This window comes from Notamacropus eugenii, chromosome 1, assembly GCF_028372415.1.
Source record: "Notamacropus eugenii isolate mMacEug1 chromosome 1, mMacEug1.pri_v2, whole genome shotgun sequence".
NCBI classification, from domain to species: Eukaryota; Metazoa; Chordata; class Mammalia; order Diprotodontia; family Macropodidae; genus Notamacropus; species Notamacropus eugenii.
The window spans coordinates 48,682,786-48,702,474 of NC_092872.1; the positions used below are offsets into that span (position 1 = coordinate 48,682,786).

A 19,689-nucleotide genomic window follows, 5' to 3' on the forward strand; every position below is an offset into this window, starting at 1 on the left:
AAGGGAAGGAGGCGCGTGCGAGGGTGGGGGAGGGGAGCGGCGCTCCCGGGGCCTCGTGGCGGGGGGAGGGGAGCGGCGCTCCCGGGGCCTCGTGGCCGGGGGAGGGGAGCGGCGCTCCCGGGGCCTCGTGGCCGGGGGAGGGGAGCGGCGCTCCCGGGGCCTCGTGGCCGGGGGAGGGGAGCGGCGCTCCCGGGGCCTCGTGGCCGGGGGAGGGGAGCGGCGCTCCCGGGGCCTCGTGGCCGGGGGAGGGGAGCGGCGCTCCCGGGGCCTCGTGGCCGGGGGAGGGGAGCGGCGCTCCCGGGGCCTCGTGGCCGGGGGAGGGGAGCGGCGCTCCCGGGGCCTCGTGGCCGGGGGAGGGGAGCGGCGCTCCCGGGGCCTCGTGGCCGGGGGAGGGGAGCGGTTCGAAGTCTGAGGACCTGGGTTAGCGGATCCCCTCCCGAGGCCACGCCTCTCTCAGCGTCTTCGGCTCTCTCTCAGTTTGTGACAAGCTAAAGGAAGTCTCTGAGAAGGTGAAGACCTCCGGCCTGGGTGCCCCCTGCCCCTCTTTACCCCTCTGCTGATAAGGAGGGGTCTTCATAAAGGAGGGCTATTAGGCTGGATCCCTCTTGACTAATTAGGGTTAGCTGTGTGCTTTAGTCAGATCCTTTAAACTTTCTGACTCTGAGTTTGATCATTTTGATTTATGGTCCCAAGATTCTTCCGTTCTCTCCCGGGGTCCAGATATCAGGAGATCCCTGATCTTGTATAGGAAAAAAAGGTTTGTTTTTTTAAAAATGCGATTGGTTTTTTATGCATTTTATTCTGAGGAGTCCAAAGTCTTCACCATATTGCTAAAGGAGACTATGACGCAAAAAGAGGTTGAGAATTTCTTGTGAAATTTCTCATTTTGTTATTTATCAAGCAAATAAAAATATGTTCAATGGGGGAGAGTTATTATTATGGGCAGCAATGTTAAATTTTTTATATCTTTATATTGAACAACTCTTCTGTCCAGAGTAAGATACCCAGTCCGATTCAAAGAATTCTTCATATACATTTTAAACAAGTCAAATAAATTCCTTCCAAGATGTGTTTTTTATCATTAAAATATTTAAATGAATACATAAGAAATAGTGTACTTTATTACAGAATTCAGAATGATCCTATCTTATACTGCTTAAATGCTCTAAGCAAGTTAGAATCTTAATTGTTTATAAGTCACAAATTTTGATTCAGAATTAGTGGATGGTCAGACCCAAAGAGTAGTTATTAATGATTTGATGCCATCTTGCAAGTCCATCTCTAATGTAAAGCAGCAGGGAGCTGTGCTTGGTGCTGTGCTGTTTTACATTTTTATTAATGACTTGGAGAAGAAAGTCATGATTATTAAATATGTAAGCAAAACTGGAGGGCTGCTAACAGTGAATATCTAAAAAGATTTTGATAGACTAGAACACTGGATTGATTTTCATAGGACCACAGATTTAGAGCAAGAAAGGGCATGAGAGGTCACTGAGGAAACCAAAGCTCATGAAGGCTAAGTGATTTGCCCAACTTCACACAGGAAGTAAGATTCAGGGGTGAGGTTTGGACCCAGGGCTTTTTACTCCAGAACAGATAACCTTTCCATGGTAGTATACTACTTCCTAAAAAGATGAAACTTAATAGAATAAGCATAAATCTTACATATTAAAAATTCAGCTTTACAACTACCAGCTAGAGAAGCTATGACTAGACTACAGCTCCTCTGAAAAAGATCTGGAGTTTTTTGTTCTTTTGTTTTTATGGATTGTAAATTCAGTATGAGTCAATAGTGTGATATGGCAGATAAAGAAAAAAAAGCTAATATCTTAGGCTGCATGTTAAAAGATATTGTAAGATTCAGGAGGTGATAGTACCACTATAGTCTACCCCTGGTGAAACCAAATCTGGAGTAGTTAGTTGTGGGAGTCACATTTTAGAAAGTACATTGATAAGCTGGAGGACAACTAGAGCAAAGGTTCTTAACCTGGGGAGAATGAACTTTTAAAAAAGGATATTTTGATAATTGTCAATATAATTGGCTTCCTTTGTAAACTCTTATGTATTTTATTCTATACTGTCAAAAACATTCTAAGATGTTCTTAGACTTCACCAGACGTTTGAAACAAAAACAGTTAAGAACCTCTGATCCACAGAAAGGAAGCCAGCATGGTGAAGTGCCTCTCATGTAATAAGAGGATTGGCTGAAAGAAGTCAGGATGTTTATCCTGGAGAAGAAACTATTTGGGGAAAAGGATAACAATCTTCAGATTTTTAAAGGACTATCTTGTAGGAAAGGAATTACACTTTTTCTGCTTGCCCCAAAAGGCAGAACCAGAATGGGTGGGAGGCAGATTTAGATTTGCTATCAGGAAAAACATATCAGCTCTAATAATTAGAGCTCTAACAATTAGAGCTATCTAAAAGTATATCCAAAAGCTACTGGGCTCCCCCCAATTTAAACAAAAACTAGATGACCACTTGTAGTGGGGATTCTTGTTCAGTTATGGGTTGGACTAAATGGTCTCCAAGGTTCCTTTCAATTCTTAGATTCTGTGATTTTGTGAGAAAAGCACCAAAAGTAAATTTTACAAAGACATATTTGAACATGAATCTTGGAAATTTCTGATTGCTTTACAAACTAAGTGACAGAGCTGGGATTTGTACTGAGGATCTCTGGCTTCAAACCCAGCACTCATTTCCTCTCCATCACATTGCATTCCTTCAGTTATGGAGGGTCCTTGTGAAAGAGAAGTCCTCCACCAGACTTGGGCCTGGTACTTCATTGAAAAATGAAGGGGAAAAGATTAGTATCCATCGAGTTATTTGGGAACTAAACATGCTATCCACCTCCGTAGGAGATGCAAGTTGTTCAAATAATACAAATACAAAGTAAAATTAGTTGTATGCTTTAAAATTATTTAGCTAAGTAGTTGATGCCATCAATCTTGTGTTAATCTCAAATTGTAAATAAAATTTACTTTAGAAACATTTCAAATATTTCATAGTCATACATTATAGAACTGTCAGTATTTTTTTGTATTTTTTGTCAGTATTCTTTGGTTAACCTATTTCTAAAATGTCTACAAGTAATACAAACCTCTAATTTTTGTGGCTATCAGATATATATGAGCATATAAGTATATACTTTATGTTCACTAAATTAGAAATCTGAAGGGACTTTGTAAGTTCTAACCCCCACCTTCAAGAAGGTGAACTACTAAGGCCCACAAGACTGATGGTCAGCTAGATTTTTTAAAAAAAATATGTATAGAATACATATGCATCTAATCTGTACTTCAGAAAATTCAGCAATAGATTCACAAATCTACATCCAGTTCTATGACCTTATGAAATGATAGGTTTGGAAGGTGCCAGGGATTTCATGGAGTGAAAATGTACAATTCAGTCATTATCAGACCAAGCCTGACCTTCCTCCCAGAAAGATTTCACGCAGGGCAAGAAACTTAGAAATACTACATTTTTCTCTGGCATCAGAAAGCCTGTACTGAAGACTGTGACACCATTTAAGTGATACTCATGCCATAGGGAATTCTCTGGTAAAGAAACCTACAATGATAGGGTTCTCAGAGGGCTTATTCATATAGATTTGACAATAAATATATGATCCTCCCTGAAAAATCTGTGGTTTAGAAAGTGAAAAAGTAACCATACATGTTAGTTTGGTAAAGCTAATATTTTCACTACAAATGAACCACAGTTTAATGACTGTATAAAATATAATGAGTATAAAGGGTAACCAAAAACATCCTTTATTTTATTCTTTACCAAAAAAAATACTTAATGAATATAAGTATATGCAAGGTACTATGTGGGTGATACAAAGACATGTATAAGGTATAATTATTATCTTAATGTAGCTTATAGTCTAGTAAAAGATATATATAAATTCTTTTAAAATGTCCATATATCTGTGTACTATCCCTCTCCATGCATGTCTGAGATATAATTTGGCCCTTGGTGTAACTGGACGCAAAGAATGAGTGTGTTATGAATGTGGTTTTGTTGTATTAAAAAAAATGATTTTATGTCATTTAAATTGTAATATTTTTATATTGCTTTAAGTTTCACGAAACATTTTTTTCTTCACCCACTGAATTGTTCTTTCCCTGAAACTGAATACTCCCAAATTGCTAAATTATTGTTTTTGGATAGTGAAAGATCAATTTTAAAATGTAATGATGTTATATAAAAATACAAAGAGATCTTTTCATTGTTTTTTTGATTATATTTGTGTTTGAATGAAACTTCCTAGAGAATAGGTTACATAATTAATAATATAAATCACATTATTAATATTAAAATATTTTCTTAAGGAAAATACTTTTTAAACATAAATTTTCTTGATATATTTAGGTTATATAATTTATATGTCCAAATGATGTTTTCTAAAATTACAGATAAAAGAATGGCAAACTCCTTTTTAGCACAGAACTTCATTGCGCTTTCAGATCTGCGTCCAAATCTGGCTCATCCAGTAAGTTTTATTGACGTACTTCTTGTTTTATTTACTAATGAATTTTATATGATAAGATTATGTTACTTCAAAATCATGTAACTGACATGTATATAGATACCCATTGCATTAGTATAATTGTTGGACATAAAGTTCCCCTGTTTCTTTGTATATATTCTAGGAAAATGAAAACTAATGCTTATAATGTGACCAATATGACTGGTAATTCATTATTTGAAATTATTAGAAACTTCCTTATATCATTTTAATTGAATTATGAATTGAAATTTAGTCAAACTCAACATTATGAAGCCAAAATGTTTTTGTACTGTATGTTCTCCAGGTGACTGCACTTAGAGACTTAGATTATATTATTATGATGGATTTAAGGAAAAATCTCAAGTATTCTGTCACCAGAAGCATGTTGAATTGAATTTTTGGATTGAAACATAAATTAATTTCACACTACAGGAATTCTCAATTTTCACAGAGGATATAAATGGTGGAAGAGAAAGAAGGGGGCAAGAGGAGAAAGCTGTCTAGCTTGTTAGGCTGAGCTCACGGCATGTCTGCATTGTGATCCCAGGGTCTGGTCCTTAGCTTTCCAGGGTCCGAATCTTGATTTTATTAGTTCACCCAGTGGTGACAAAGCTCTGAGGAATCAATTCATGCTGACTAAACTCACTAGAGAAGGATTTATAAACCAGAATGCCAGTTTATTAATTTATAATGGATGACATATCAGGCAGGATTACTAGTACTGGTCATTTGCACACAGCATTCCCTGCTAGTGGGTAGATCCACGCAGGAGACTAAAGTTATAGATCTAAAGGCTAATTGGTGACAATAGAATTAGAGCAAAGGCAGTTATTCTTAAGTGATATTTCTGTCAAGCTTGATGAATTGCCTTTCTCTACTCTAGGGATATTTCTGTCTAGATAATTGTTACTAGTGGTCATTACCATCAGATAACTTTCTCTCCTGGACAGTGCTCAAGAAATATAGAAATCTAACCCTTTAGTTCTTTTTTTTTTTCTACACTCCATGCAAATCTCTACCCTTCTGTTGTGATGACATTAACTCAAATATTTTACAGTTAATTAGATCACAACTTTTCATACATTAAATACAACTTCATTTACTTTATGAGATTTAAGAGGCATCATAGTTACTTGCTAAGACTTGGGAATTCCCACAGTCTTATCAATAACATATTTACAAATAACTTCTTAGAGTCAATTTCTTCACATAACTAATCTTGTTGATTTAATTTTGATTTGTATTAATGCTAATTTTTATTCTCCCCTCAAATTCTTGAGATGTATTTAATTTAGAACTTGTACTCAAATATACATGCATTTACACATACACACACACACAGAGTAGATAAATTAGATGGATTCATGGTTTCCTGAAATGTTATATGTCAATTAAATGTGTGTGTATGTAAATTGAAGAATCTTAAATGTACAAAGGGATCTAACAAAAAAATCTGGAATGAATACATTTGTAAAGTGAAGAATCTCTTTATAAAGCAAATAATGATACCTACACCCCTATTTGTCTGATTTCTAATTTTGGTTGTCTAGTTTTCTGTTTCAAAGTTTCATCTTGGGGATGAATTGCCTGATTCAGAAGTCAAAAATATTTTTTCCAATATTTCAGCAAGTTGAGTTTCCCCAGTAAAATTCAGAGGGGTTCCCTATATTCATATAGAGTTAAAGAAATAGTAACATTAGTCATAAACGCAAAGGGATAGCCAGAAGTTCGGTTAGGATGTGGAATTCTTTAAAGTTTGAGTGCAACAAATTATTGCCACATGAACAACAGCTGCTAGAACTATTAATATAAGCATGGGTTTATCCTTTGTAAGAAAAAGCTAGTAATCTTGGCTTTTTAAAAGTGTTTTAATTTTTTTATTCTTCTTGGTAGACACTAAAATAAACAATAAAGTTTTAAAGAAGAAGATATTTAATGACTTACCTAGATTTTAAGAACTAGAACTTATAACTTTGATTTATCAGCTACAATATATAGGTTTTGTTACAATCTAATTTATGTTACTGTCCAGCACGTTTGGATTAAGGAATGAAGCAATTTTATGTGAATTGTCAAAAAAAAAAATCCCATATAAAAGAAAGCTTTGAAGGCCTTAGGAAATTAAATTGCATTATACATGTGCTTTAAATGAATTCAGTTAGATATCTAAAGCATAGGACAGTTACTGTGCTCCACCTAGTGATTAAAAATAAAGTAGAAACATGGTTAGTGCTCTAATATATTTGTAAGGCAGTTAGCTGTCCAACTACTTCATATTAGTCCTTATGCTGTTTAATGTTTATATTGTTCATTTACATGCCACCCTAGAATAAATGCTTTTAAATGATTACTAGTCAAAAATATGTTTGTTATAACCAGTAAAATATAACAAGTCCATGAAATCAAATTTATCATGTACATCTGTGTTTAATATTGGTTCTATAACCTTTTTGTTTTTCAGAGTATAATCGGTATGGTTATTGGGAAAACAGATGTCAAAGGCTTTCCAGACAGAAAAAGTAGAGTTACATTTAACTCTTTACTTTTCATAAGCTATAACTTAAGTTTATATGATTAAAGTCAAGGATATTTAAATGATTTAATTTGTCATGCATGTTGAACTCCTAAAGGGCAAGAACCATGTTTCTCTGTTTGATAAAGTGCCTAATTAAGAGTCATGTGTGTGAAAATACTCAAGGAATATTATTTGATGATAAATTATTTGATGTTTCTAGAGAATAATTATTCAAGGCTATGCCTGTAATATAATACCAGAACCACTAGCTGACTTGGTCAGTTCAATCAATGAGCTAGTTAATTAAGTAAAAAAAAGGAGGAAAATTATTATTTAGGATTAAGTAAGGAAAAATTTCATTTGACTACATTTTTCTCCCTTTAAATTATTTCTACTATACCCTGAATCTCCTAATCACTATTTTTAACTTTGATAGTTATTCTCGTGATATACATGAATATGTAATAACTTCTAAATATATTATACGAATTTCAAGTACTTCAATCTATTTTCTCATGTATCTTGCAACCTTAGTATAAATTCTATATAACTATGTCTATATGGTTTCAAATACTACTTTAAATGGAGCTGTCAGATAGTCATTTGTTTTGTTTTTGCATACTAAATCAGACGTCAAAATTACACTAAAAACAATGTTTTGTTTTATGTTATGCTTTGTTTTGACTTTTTTCATCATTATGACTAAACCAAATTAGTGTCTTGCTTTTATGTAAACATCCTTAAACTGGAATTAGACTTTTGAATAAATGCATTGTCAAAGTTTTGTGGGTGATAGAAAAAGTGGCATACACAAAATTTTAAATATGTTCATTTCAGCTTTTTTCTACAATTTTTATTTAAATTCTACAGCGTAAGAAAGAGTAAGTCGAGCTAAAGGCTGTTAAATTTGTCAAGAATTTTGGCAGAAAAGTTTCACTTTTATTTTAATCAGTTGGGTAATTGTGACATATGTTAACCTAATTTGTATAATCTCTGTTATACCTTAATTTTTATTTTCAATTTTTTCTCCTATTCATTTTAAAAGATCTGTAATGAATTTTAAAAAATCAACAACACTAATTCATCTGCACTCAAAAAATGTACATTCTTTATGCCGTAAATCAGACCCCCAAATTTCACTAATAAGGTTAAAGACAAAAGAATATTTAGAACAGCATAAGGAACCCAGACAGAATCCTAAGTGTTTCAAGGCATTCCTACTACTACAGGAACCAGAAGTCATTAAAATATTTACTGACCCCTTGTGGTATTCATCAGGCCATCATTCAGAAGCACAAACCCGTTGTTCTAATTCAATACTTTGGAATTATGACTACACAAAGTGGAAGAGAAACTTGAAATAACTCTCTGAATCATTCAAGTTAAAAAAAAAAGACAACTTCCCCCCCCCCCCCCCACACACACACGGACAGAAAATTGAGGAAAAGAGGGAAGAGAAGGATGTTTGCCACAAATTCGATTCTCCACTTTGCTTTACAAGTCAATAAATTACAACATATAATTTCAAAGGATGAGAACTTATGCATAGATTGAGATGTGCACCAGTGGAGGGAACTCACACAAATGAAATCCATCAGAGTATAAAAAATTTGTAATTGGTATACATTAATTGGGTGCTGTGTATTTGTGTCTGGATAAGTTCGCATAATAATAAGAACTAATGAAACCAACTTTTTACATTTGAAAACTAAAAGCCTCATCTTTTTTTCTTTAGATATTGGATCAGAAAGGTACACTTTCAGCTTCACCATTCGAGATTCACCAACTTATTTTATAAATGTAACATCCTGGGGAAAGGAAGATTATATTCAATCACTTTCCAAAAGCTTTAGAGTTGGTGAGTGTGGTAAGTTATTTATTTTTCACCTATTCCTATTATAATTCTTTCCCATGACATTAATGTTTGAGGTTTAAATAAACCAGTTTTTCCTCTAAAGACATAAATTGAACTAGTTTGATTGTAAACAAATGATCTAGGTTTATTACGCATCAAGTCAAATATTACATAAGTCAAATAATTAACCTAAAACATGTAAACTGAGAATTAGCAGTTCCTTATCATAGGACCTCAGAATTTTAAGAGATTTCAGAAATTATCCAAGTTTGACCCTTACCTGAAATATGTATCCACTCTACCACATCCCTAACTGCCTAGCAGGTGGTCTTCTAGTGCCTGAGTAAACAACTCCTAGGACAGGAAACTCACTACCTATAAAAGATAGCCCATTGTACTTTAAAGTGACTCTAAGTTATTTAATTTAAAAACCCTCTCAGCTTCAGTTTCCTTCTCTGCAAATGGGAATAATAATACCTACCTCTTGTTTCAAGGATCAAATGAGATAAGGCTTGAGCACTGCGTAAATGCTAGCTATTATTATTATGAGGAAGTTTTTCTCTATATTGAGACAAAATTTACTTCCTTGTAGTTTCCATCCATTGGTATCATCTTCTTTAGACATGCACTACAATTCTAACCCCACTTCCACACAAGTCTTGCTTCTCAACTATTCCCTCCTTAGCCCCACCTGCATATCACACCTAAGTATCATCTTTACAGAAACCTCCATCGTGGCCATAATGAGTCTTCAGTACTACAGGGGAACTGATGCTAGCATCCAAGTAGTCTTTTTTTTTTTTTACTGAAATACAGAATGTTATGAATATTCACAAAGGCTTCCCCCTCTAGCCACAACTGCCCCCTCTTAAAAAGCTTTACACATGGTAGGAAAGCTTTTAACTTGTCTTCTTTTATGACATGATTTGCTTTAGACCAATGGCTAGGATGTTGTTTAAGGTTGAGCTAGGGAAATGTAAGGTAAAGCTGTAGGAAAATAACCACCAGATCTCTAGATCATAGCAGAAAGAAAATTTGGAAAGCTAGGAAGTAGAACTTATGGAAAACTAGAATCCTTAGATCCTCCTAGAAACGAAATACAGCCTGCAAGATTCTGGAAATTGTAGTTTGATATCTCTAGCTGTGGCAGTGTAGTGTGTAGAGTTAAGAATGTGAATGCATATAGCCCTCCAGGTGCCATTGGGAGATAGCTATTTTTTTTCCAGGCTCTTCGTGCCTATCATTCATCTAATCTGGACAACTCATACCCAGGATTCCTTGCTGGGGCTGTAGCCTAAGCCTGAAAAGGTCCGGACTGCCCCCCCACTCAGTGAACATACATGTAACAAGAGTGAATCTCATATGGGTAGTAATGTCCACCTATGGTGAGGGCTTATCATAGTGTGTGTGAAAGGGAGATAAGATAGATATTGCTAGCCTCTTCTCCTCCCATCCTTCTGCAAGGGAGAAATTCATCTCTGCCAGGAGAGGAAGCAGAAAGTTTGGGGCCAGAGGCTGCTCTGCTGTCCTCAGGAGAGAGTGGGCATGGGAGAAAGCTAAAATTATATCTCTCTAGTCCCTTAAATATGGTTCATCTAGGAAGTATGATCAGGTTTCATCTAAGTTCTGATCACTTAGACATTATTATTCTTATTGGAGGAAGGAGACCCCTAAGTTCTATATCCAAGGTGTGACCCCTTTCCCACCAAATACCAGTTCTACAATATACACACATGGAAAATAGCAAGGAAACCCATTCATCCAAATCTTAGTAAAACAGAAATCAGAGAACATGTACATAGAAGAATATATACCAGACAATATAGAATGAAAGAGTTCTTCCATTGGGAGCAAGACAAATGAGCTCAACCATTAGAGAGTGTCCTTAATCTCTTTTAAAGGGAAATCCCCCAAAGTCTGTAGAGGAGCAAGTTGGATAAAGATACGATGGAGACTTCTACCTCCTCATATGTCTTCCCAGAGTCTTCTTCCTTCAGCAGTCTGAAATAGTGTTAGTCAGTTCTATCTTCTTTCTTGTAGCTGGAAGCCAGAAAAGCCTGGAGCAATTTGCCACTTAAAAACTCTTGAAGTTTGAAGAGTTTAGAAGAGTATTGACCTTCAGAGAGTACCACAGGGGTACTGGTGAAGGCTTAGCTGTCTTGCTTATCGCTAACTCTACCCAGTCCCTCACCCTCACATGGAGCAGGGATTTCACCTCCACAAATAAGGAGGGTTCCATACCAATGGGCTCCCCATCTAGAAAAATAATGTCTCAAAGCTAGAGGGTAGGTCTCTTTGATGTACCCAATTCCATATAAATTAAGCAGGATCAGAGAGTGAATCCACAGAGAAAACAAAGTCATCCTAAGAAGGACATCTGACCTCAAGGTCTCTTATCAGAGCTTCAGATTGTTTTAGTGTCCAGAAATGAATGGACCAAGGGAGATTAAGAGCTGGTTCCAGGAGCTCTGTATTCAAGTGACTAAGACTCGAGATTCATACAAAGGAACACGTTGACCATTTTGTCCAAGATGGTTAAGATTTGGGTGAAGTTCCAGCATCCAAAGAACAGTGAGAAAGCAGTAGTCCTGATAGACAATTTGTCCCAAATGCTTGAGAATGTTGCTTTCCAAACTCAGCACAACACCTTTTCCTAAGATGAGAGCTTAAAAGGACGATGCAATGAGATCTGTGTTCCTGAGAGCCAAGCATCAGAAACAGTATCATTCAAGAATGTGAGCATGAACTTTACCTAGAAGGGGTGGAGAGAAGTGGACCTAAGTCAGAGTGACTCATATGGGGATGTGCTCTTGGAAAATTATAGGTACCTACTTTTTCTTTGTTGATTTCTAAATCAAAGATTATTTCCCATCTAGAGAAAGAAGAAATGCCAATGGATCCAAGAGAGAGAAGCTCCAGGAAACACAAGTTCAAATGGGAAAACTGTACCTGAAACCAAGATTTCAGCTCCACAGTTGAGCATTTCTGTGGAAAAATCATTCCTAGAAAGATTCATTTGATTTTGGCCCCACTACTCCAAATTGAGAGAAACCTAGGACAAAGCAGGGCAACCAGAAAAGATATTTTAGGCAAATAAAAGTTGCTCAAAAAACCCCCAAAACAACCACCTCCTAATAAAAACAAAGACTGTGTGCTTAATATTTATAACAAACTTTAGTCCAGAAGCATTACTTACATACACAAAAGAGTTCATATAAGAAATTTTTGCTGTAACTGTGATACACTTGAAAAGCATTATACAATATTTAGATATAATTAAAAATAAAATCTCCTCAGGGAAATCCTTTAAATATAATGAATCTGGAAAAGTCTTTAGTTACCATTCAGATTTCATTCAATATCAGAGAACACAATGGAGAAAAACCTCTATGTATGTAATGAATATGAGAAAATCTTCAATGACATCACACTTCTCACTCTTCATTAGAGAATTCACACAGGAGAGAATCTTTATGAGTACAATGAATGTGAGAAGCCTTTCAGTAGGGGTGTACAACTTACAGCATCAAAGAATTCATACTACAGAGAAGCCATATAAATGTAATGAATGTAGGAAAATTTTCAATAATGGCTAATACCTTGTGCAACATCAGAGAATCCATCCTGGGGGAAAACCTTGTAAATGTAAATGTGGGAAAGTTTTCAGACAAGGTAGACTCCATTCCCAACATCAGATAATTCATACTGCAGGGAAACTCGTATAAATATAGTGAATATAAAATAAAAAAACTTTCAACTCTAGCTCTTACCTTACTAAATATCACAGGATCCATACTGGAGAGAAACTCTGAGTGTGATAAATCTGGAAAAGATTTCTGTAATAGTTCATCACATAGCAGCAGAAAACTTTAACTATAAACCCTATATACATATTGAATGTGGAAGAGTCTCCAACAGGAGTGTATATTTTATTGAATATCTACAAATTCATACTGAAGAGAAAACCCATAATAAAATGAATGTGGGAAATCATTCAACCAGAGCTCATCCTTTAGTAATCATAGATGAATTCTTATAGGGACAAGACCCTATAAATGTAATGAATGTGGGAAAGTCTTTGGATGTAAGTCAACCTTCATCAGACATCAAAGACTTCATGTTGGAAAGTAACTGGAGCCTATCAGGAAAGCTCTGTCTTATGCTTAACTAACAGTTAATAATCAGGTTTAACATGGGTTACAAGGATAAAGGCATCTTTTTTCTTGTCTCTTCTTTAATGTTTCACCCCTAATCCTATCACTATACCTCATAATAATCTATTAAATAACCACTTTACCCTAAAGCTTATATATATATGCACACACACACATATGTAATATGTGAGTAAACACATATGTATGGGCAGTTAGGTGGTGCAGAGGATAGAGCACCAGACATGGAATCAGGAAGACCCGAGTTTAAATCTGGCCTGAGACACTAAATACCTGTGCAACTCTGGGCAAGTCACTTCACCTGCCTGCCTCAGTTTCCTCATCTGTAAAGGTGGTTAGAGTTTACCCCCAGGAGCTGGGAAAAACCTTTGTTACTTTTGTTCTTCCTATAACTTCTCAGTTAGTATCCCTGTGTAAAAGTTAAAAGGGAGAGAGGCCTGGAAGGACTTATATGACCTGATGGTGAGTGAAAGGAGCAGAACCAGGAGAACTTTGTGCACAGCAACGACCACAGTGTGCGAGAGTTTTTTCTGGTAGACTTGGAATTTCGTAATAACGCAAGAACTTCTTAAAAAAAAAAAAATCCCAATGGTGGTTCTCAAGGCAAAATGCCTTCCACACTCAGAGAAAGAAATATGGAAGTCATTCGCAAAATGTAGCAGATTATGTTTGTGTATGTGTAAGTTTTTGTGTATCATGTTTTGATTTGTTATATGATTTCTTTCATTTATTTTAGTCTGACTACATAGCATGACTATAGTGAAAATACACTCAATAGGAAAATATATGTAGAACCTATACAGAATTGTATGCAGTCATGGGGAGGGAGGGGGGTAGTGAGGGGTAGGTATGGAGGGGATAAAATCTCAATTGTATGGCAGTGATTGTTAAACATTAAAAAATAAAAAAATAAAAATAAAAAAGGGGCAGCTAGGTGGTAGAGTGAATAGAGTGCTGGGTCTTGAGTCAGCAAGAATCATCTTCCTAAATTCAAATCTGGTCTCAGACACTTACTAGGTGTGTGACCCTGGACAAATCACTTAACCCTGTTTATCTCAGTTTCATCATCTGTAAAATGAACTGGAGAAGGAAATGGCAAATCACTGTCTCTGCCAAGAAAACCCCAAATAGAGCCATAAAGAGTCAGACATGACTGAAACAACTGAACGGAAACAAATATATATATACACTAATAATACACAAAAATAAGGGGTGGGAAACAGCAAAATTTACAGGAATGGTAATTTTCTTGTGGAAAAGTGGAAAGAAATTGAAGGAATGAGAGGTAGTTTTGTAGCCCTTTGGAGAAAGGCAGAGTTTGGTGGGATGATATAGGAAGAAAGCTTTGGATCATCCTTAGCCACTCCCTCTTTTGGAGGAAGGACTTGTCACTGCACTCTTTCTCCTCCATCAGGTTATTTATTGCCTTCTCTTGGCTTTCAGAAAGTCAGTAGAAGTATGTATATACATCCGTTACCTGGGAGCTCTTGGTTCCAAAGAAAAGCATAGGATTATAGATTTAGAGCTAGAAGTAACTTTAGACATCAAGTCTAATCTTTCTATTTTATTGATGTAAGTCCAAAGAATTTAAATGACTTGCTTAGGTCACATAGATAAAAAACATCTGAGAAAGGTTTTCCTGACCCTAAGTCTAGCATTCTATCTACTGTACTACCTAGCCACTCCAGAAATGTTCTTACCATTTCTTGCTGTTCTATTTCTTGCTCAAGGCCATGCCTTGATAGTTATTGAATTGTGACTAATTTAAGTAGTCTTGACCCTAGAACTCACAGGCTCATGGATTTGGTACAACTTTCTCATTTAACAGATGAGGTTAAGTGATTTTGTCCAAAGTGACATAGGTCTGCTTCCTCCAGGCTACTAACTGAAGTGAAAAACAAATGGCAAAACTGACTAGTTCCAGAGAGAAGCCCATCTCTACTCTAGCCCAACCTCTATGAATCCTACTGGAACCCCGTACAATCTGACCTTTAACTCCTAGGGCAAGATCAATGGAGTTGGATTATCAAGGGTACCAGGTCTCGGAAGCTCTGTGTTTAATCTCTTGATGGTTAAATGGAGAACTCATAGGAGATAACTGCAGTGATTGCTACTCTTGGATGCTATCTTTGTGTTCTTGGAGGATTATTTTCTCTTCTAGTCTGTACACTCCATGAACCTAGGGACTGTGTCTTATCCAAATTTTGTACATCATTTAGCACTTAGCACAGTTTTCTGTATGTAATAGGAATTAAATAAATTTTTGTTGAATGAATGTTTGTTGAATATAGAACTTAGTTAAGGCTCGGTTCAGCTTTCCTCATTCTTTCCCATTATACTATAAAGAAAATACACTTGTTATGTATGCCTGCTAATTGAATGATAACCAAAGAAAGTATTTAAAGTTGTACAGGATTATTGTAGGGAATTTAATGTTCAGTCCTTGAAGTAGTATTTCTCTTGGTTCTTAATTTGGGTATGGACATAAAAAAAATGCTACTGGGTGAGGCCATTGATCCCAACAGCCTACTGCTCTGTCTCTGACAGTGACTCCAAGTAATTTTTTATAAGAGCACATAGCTGTCAGCTATTATGTTATCTTCAGAAGATTTGAAATAGTTTTTACATAGTCCCATTTCTAGTCCCACTTCCAATCATGTGGCTTTAATTTTTGTTAGCCTCAATGTTCTGATCTGTGAAATCAGAATAGTAATTTCTACTCTGCCAACAATAACAACAATGATAGTATCTTATGGTTTACAAAGCCCTTTACATATTGTCTTATTTAATCTTTACAACAGCCCCATGAGCTAGATAGTGCAGGTGTTACCTCTACTGTACTGATGGGGAAACTGGGGTTGAAAGTTAAGTAATTAGTGATAGGTAGAACCAGAACACAGGTCTTCCCTCACAAAGTTGTTATGATCAGATAAGTTAATGTAGGGATAACTACTCTGTAAATAGTGAAGCGCTATGAACATATAAAGTACTTTTTTGTTGTTTCTCTTCTTTATATGTGATTTAATCAGTATGGAAAACTCCTGCCACTGTAGGTCATCAACTGTATGGGACACTGAGACGTTGTAACTAGCGCCTAGTTATACAACTAATATGTATGAGAGGTCAGGGCTTGAATCCAGGTCTTCCTGACTCCAAGTCCAGCCAGTCATTCACTCTAGCACACTGCGTCTCAGAGTATTAGTTTTATTATCATAGAGACCCCCACACTTTTTAATGGTATTTGCTATAAGATTAAATCTGTGCTGTAAATTTTGATTGCATAATCATATAAAACAGTTTTGTAAAAAAAAAAAAACCAATGCTTATGAAGTACTTAATTACAAAAATTGTAAGTATAAAGGTTCATATTTGTGCAATTTGAGGAAAATGGTATTTCAAACTCACTACGCTATATATATCCATACTTTTTCATTATAAATCACTTGACTTTTACCTTGTTAGAATTATTATTATTTTGAAATTATATCATACTTTTCTCTGTGTTTTAGTGATAATTGAAAATCCATTAGTGCAGACAAAGGAAATAGAAAAAGAAGAAAAATTCAATCCTACAACTCCAAGGTAAATTCATGACAGAGAACTATGACTTTTTTGGTACAATTAGTAGGACTAATATTGTCTGAGTGTCGAATTAGATTGCCACAAAATGGTACACTTCATTTTGAAAACTATAACGTATACAACATAACTACAACATATAACTCCTCATTGCTTACATAAGTATTCAATGACTGGTATTGCATTATAAAGAGAAAATATAGCATTTATCCTAGGAGAAATGAGTCTGATTCTTAGCTTTTCATATTTTGGAAATGATAGTAACATGGAGGAAAAATAAATCTTAAAAAAATTCCTCTTCTCAAAGCTTCAGTATGAAGTTCAGTTCTCCATCTTTTTTTGAGAAGTTAGTATTAAGGAAGGATTTTGAAGAAAGAAGGGAACAATCTTGTTTTAAGAATAGTGGGTTGCAATAATCAATTGCAAGGCATGGCATATGGATCCCCATTAATGCTAACAACCATTATGCTTTAGTTAGGACAATCGTGTTGTAACATTTTGTCTTTAAATTGCTTGGATCTCAAAGAGAATAGATATTAAATGTCCTGTTTCTACAGTCTCAAATATTTATCTATATTCATTATTTCTCTTTATAAATATTGCCTTTATATTATCAATTCAAAATGAAATAAACATTTATTAAGCAGCTATTGTGTGCAGAGCACTTTGCCAAGCGCTAAGTTGGGGGTAGGGAGGGACAAAGTTAGTTATGATATGGTTTTTGCCTTCAGGGAACTTATTATGGTACAGTATAGAATAGTATTATAGTACAGTATAGAATAAGACCACACTAGGTAACTAGGGGCAGATAGGTAGTACAGTGGATAAAGTGTGGGGCCTAGAATCATCAAGATATCTTCCTAAGTTCAAATCTAACCTCAGACACTTACTAGCTGTGTGACCCTGGGCAAGTCACTGTTTGCCTCAGTTTTCTCATCTATAGTATGAGCCAGAGAGGGAAATGGCAAAACTGCTCTGCTGTCTTTGCCAAAAAAAAAAAACAAAACCAAATGGGGTCACAAAGAGTCTGACACAACTAAACAACAACAACATAGGTAACTATATCGCACAATATTACAGGACCAGTATGTTAGATAGCTAACAAAAGTATGAGGTCCAAAAGATCTGAATTGTCAAAGTAATCTTCCTAAAGCACAAGTTTGACCATGTCACACACACACTCTGCTTCCCCTTAACTAATAAATTCTAGTGCTCCCTATCCATATTCTTTCAGTGAGCCATGCTGCCTCTTAGTTAAAATGTATAACTTATATTTTCATTAGGTATTTTTTGAATCCTGAAATTATTAATATATTAAAGAAATTTAAATTACATGATAAGAACAAACCAAGTTGCTCCATTATGATTTAATTCATTGGTCAATTTAGCTAATAATTCATTGAAAAAATCACTCAAACCAATTTTTTTTCATTGGTGAAGCAAAACAGATTGGTTAACTAAGTTTTCATTTTGAATTCTTTTATGTTGGCGTTGTGTAGGCATAACCTATAAGTAATAATATGAAAAATTTCTTTAAAAGCATACCCACAATACAGATTGAGACATATATCTTTTGGATGTGGCCAATGTGGAAATTTGTTGTACTTGACTTATTACAAGGGTTGTGTTTTTCTTTCTTTTTTCACTGAGGATGGGTAAGAGGTAGATGAGAGATTTTTGTTCACTAAAAATATTAAATTAATTTTTTAAAGTATATCCACAAACTCAGAGTTTTAAAAACGAATGTTAGAGGTATCGGCAATGGAGTATAGAAATCTGTCTTACCCTACAGGAAAATAGAAGGGAAAGGGATGGGGGTGGAGGGCAGTGATAGAAGGGAGGGCAGATTGGAGGAAAGGGCAATCAGAATACAAACTGTCCTGGGGTAGAAGTAGGAGGGAGACAAGGAGAAAATTTGAAATTCAAAATTTTGTGGGAATGAATGTTGAAAACTGAAAATAAATAAATTTACTTTTAAAAAGACAAAAAATATAAAAGTATGTCCACATATTAACCTTTGTCATGGGACATCTAACACTACAACTATCTCTAAGCTGGCCTCCTTAGTCCCAGTTTCTCCCATCCTTCACTCCCATCCTTCACATCCTGTACTCTATCCTTCAAACCTTATGCCAGAACTAATCCTCCTAAAAAACTATTTTCATCACTTGATTGTCTCAGAACTTTCATCAATTTTCAGTAAGGTATTAGACTACGTGATTTCTAAAGCCCTTTTTTAGCATTCTTTGCTAAACATTCTTTGATTAATTGACTGATAAATGTGCATAAAACTTTTTGTGACTAGAGGACTCACAACCTTTTATAATCTTCCTTCCAGCCTTCCTTTTCAACTTTGTCTCCAACAATCTAATCCAAAGAGTTTGTTTATTGAATTGAACTGCAAATGTCTAAACAAATTTCCGTTGCTTCTTTTCTCGCATCATTTCCCTTAGATGGAATTCCTTATTCCTGTTTTATCTATCTACCTTCAAGGTAAAATTCAATTTCTACTTCCTTCATTAAGGACCCATAGGGATCTCCCCCTCCTCTAAATTCCTATATCATTTATTTTTTGTACCATTTATTTGACATTTAATTATATGCTGCCTTAAGACATACTGTCATGTGTCAGTGTTTTAACTTTTTACTTGCATATCTCCTGAAATGAATTTCTTAGAACTTGTATTATACTTTTTATTTTTAAAAAAGGTAGTAGTATTTTATTTTTCTGGTTACATATAAATACAATTTTCAACATTCATTTTTTGAAAAATTTTGAGTTTCAAACTTTTCTTCATCCTTGCTTCTCCTCCCCCCTTCCCAAGACAGCAAGATTATACATGTGCAATCATGTAATAAAAGTAAGTGAAAATAGTATGCTTTGATCTGCATTTAAACTCCATCAATTCTTTCTCTGAGTGTATGTAGCATTTTCTATCATGTGTCTTTTGATATTGTCTTGGTGTATTATACTTTAAAAAAAAAATTCCTGATAATGCCTAGCAGTGGGCTGGGCAGATAATATATATTCAATGAATATTTTGTTTGGATG

At 35.5% G+C, this 19,689-nt stretch overlaps 1 protein-coding gene across 6 annotated transcripts in view; it reads left to right on the plus strand.

Moving 5' to 3' along the window:
• The window catches only part of MEIOB (meiosis specific with OB-fold), a 119,716-nt gene that overhangs the window by 64,960 nt on the left and 35,067 nt on the right, over nucleotides 1-19,689 (plus strand). For 5 of the 6 annotated variants that reach the window (XM_072599597.1, XM_072599630.1, XM_072599605.1 and 2 more), the window contains exons 2-5: nucleotides 4,422-4,498; nucleotides 6,978-7,035; nucleotides 8,767-8,898; nucleotides 16,568-16,640. In XM_072599597.1, coding sequence (XP_072455698.1) covers nucleotides 4,422-4,498; nucleotides 6,978-7,035; nucleotides 8,767-8,898; nucleotides 16,568-16,640 — 340 coding nt within the window. Of the gene's footprint in view, nucleotides 1-371; nucleotides 510-4,421; nucleotides 4,499-6,977; nucleotides 7,036-8,766; nucleotides 8,899-16,567; nucleotides 16,641-19,689 lie in introns of those variants that run through there. The other variant, XM_072599624.1, reaches the window with a different exon arrangement.